This window comes from Eimeria mitis, genomic scaffold (genome assembly GCF_000499745.2).
Source record: "Eimeria mitis Houghton genomic scaffold, Emh_scaff5614, whole genome shotgun sequence".
Classification (NCBI taxonomy): domain Eukaryota; phylum Apicomplexa; class Conoidasida; order Eucoccidiorida; family Eimeriidae; genus Eimeria; species Eimeria mitis.
Window position 1 is genome coordinate 1,519 of NW_013573880.1, and position 501 is coordinate 2,019.

The window sequence follows — 501 nt, forward strand, 5'->3', positions numbered from 1 at the left end:
AAACCGCTGTTGCCTGCACACACAAACCCTAAACCCTAAACCCTAAACCCTAAACCCTAAACCCTAAACCGCTGTTGCCTGCACACACAAACCCTAAACCCTAAACCCTAAACCCTTGAACGTACGCGTTCTGAGATAGTGGGTAGGCGTCCATATTTGTTTACAAACAGCCGCCGCGTTGCTTGCCCCCCATGAGCCAGCTGCCTGCAGCAGCAGCAGCAGCAGCAGCAACAGCAGCAGCAGCAACAGCAGCAGCAGATCCGGTGAGATGCAAATTCACAAACAGCGGCAGCAGCAACAGCAGAGGCGAAAGCAGCAGCAGCGTCAGCAGCAGCAGCAGCAGCAGCAAAAGCAGCAGCGGAACCGGCAGAAGCAGCAACACAATTAGCAGCAGCAGCAGCAGCAGCAAGAAAATAAGGAGCAGCATCAGAAACAGCTGCAGCAGCACAAGTAGCAACAGAAGCAGCACCGCCACAGAAACAGAACAAGCAGCAGCAACAG

At 54.1% G+C, this 501-nt stretch overlaps 1 protein-coding gene across 1 annotated transcript in view; it reads left to right on the forward strand.

The window, feature by feature from the left end:
• Positions 1 to 191: 191 nt before the first annotated feature.
• Positions 192 to 501, forward strand: part of EMH_0083140 (uncharacterized protein) — a gene marked incomplete at both ends in the record, with an annotated part of 837 nt that continues 527 nt past the window's right edge. The window contains one exon of the mRNA XM_013500610.1: positions 192 to 499. Coding sequence (XP_013356064.1) covers positions 192 to 499 — 308 coding nt within the window. The remainder of the gene's footprint in view (positions 500 to 501) is intronic.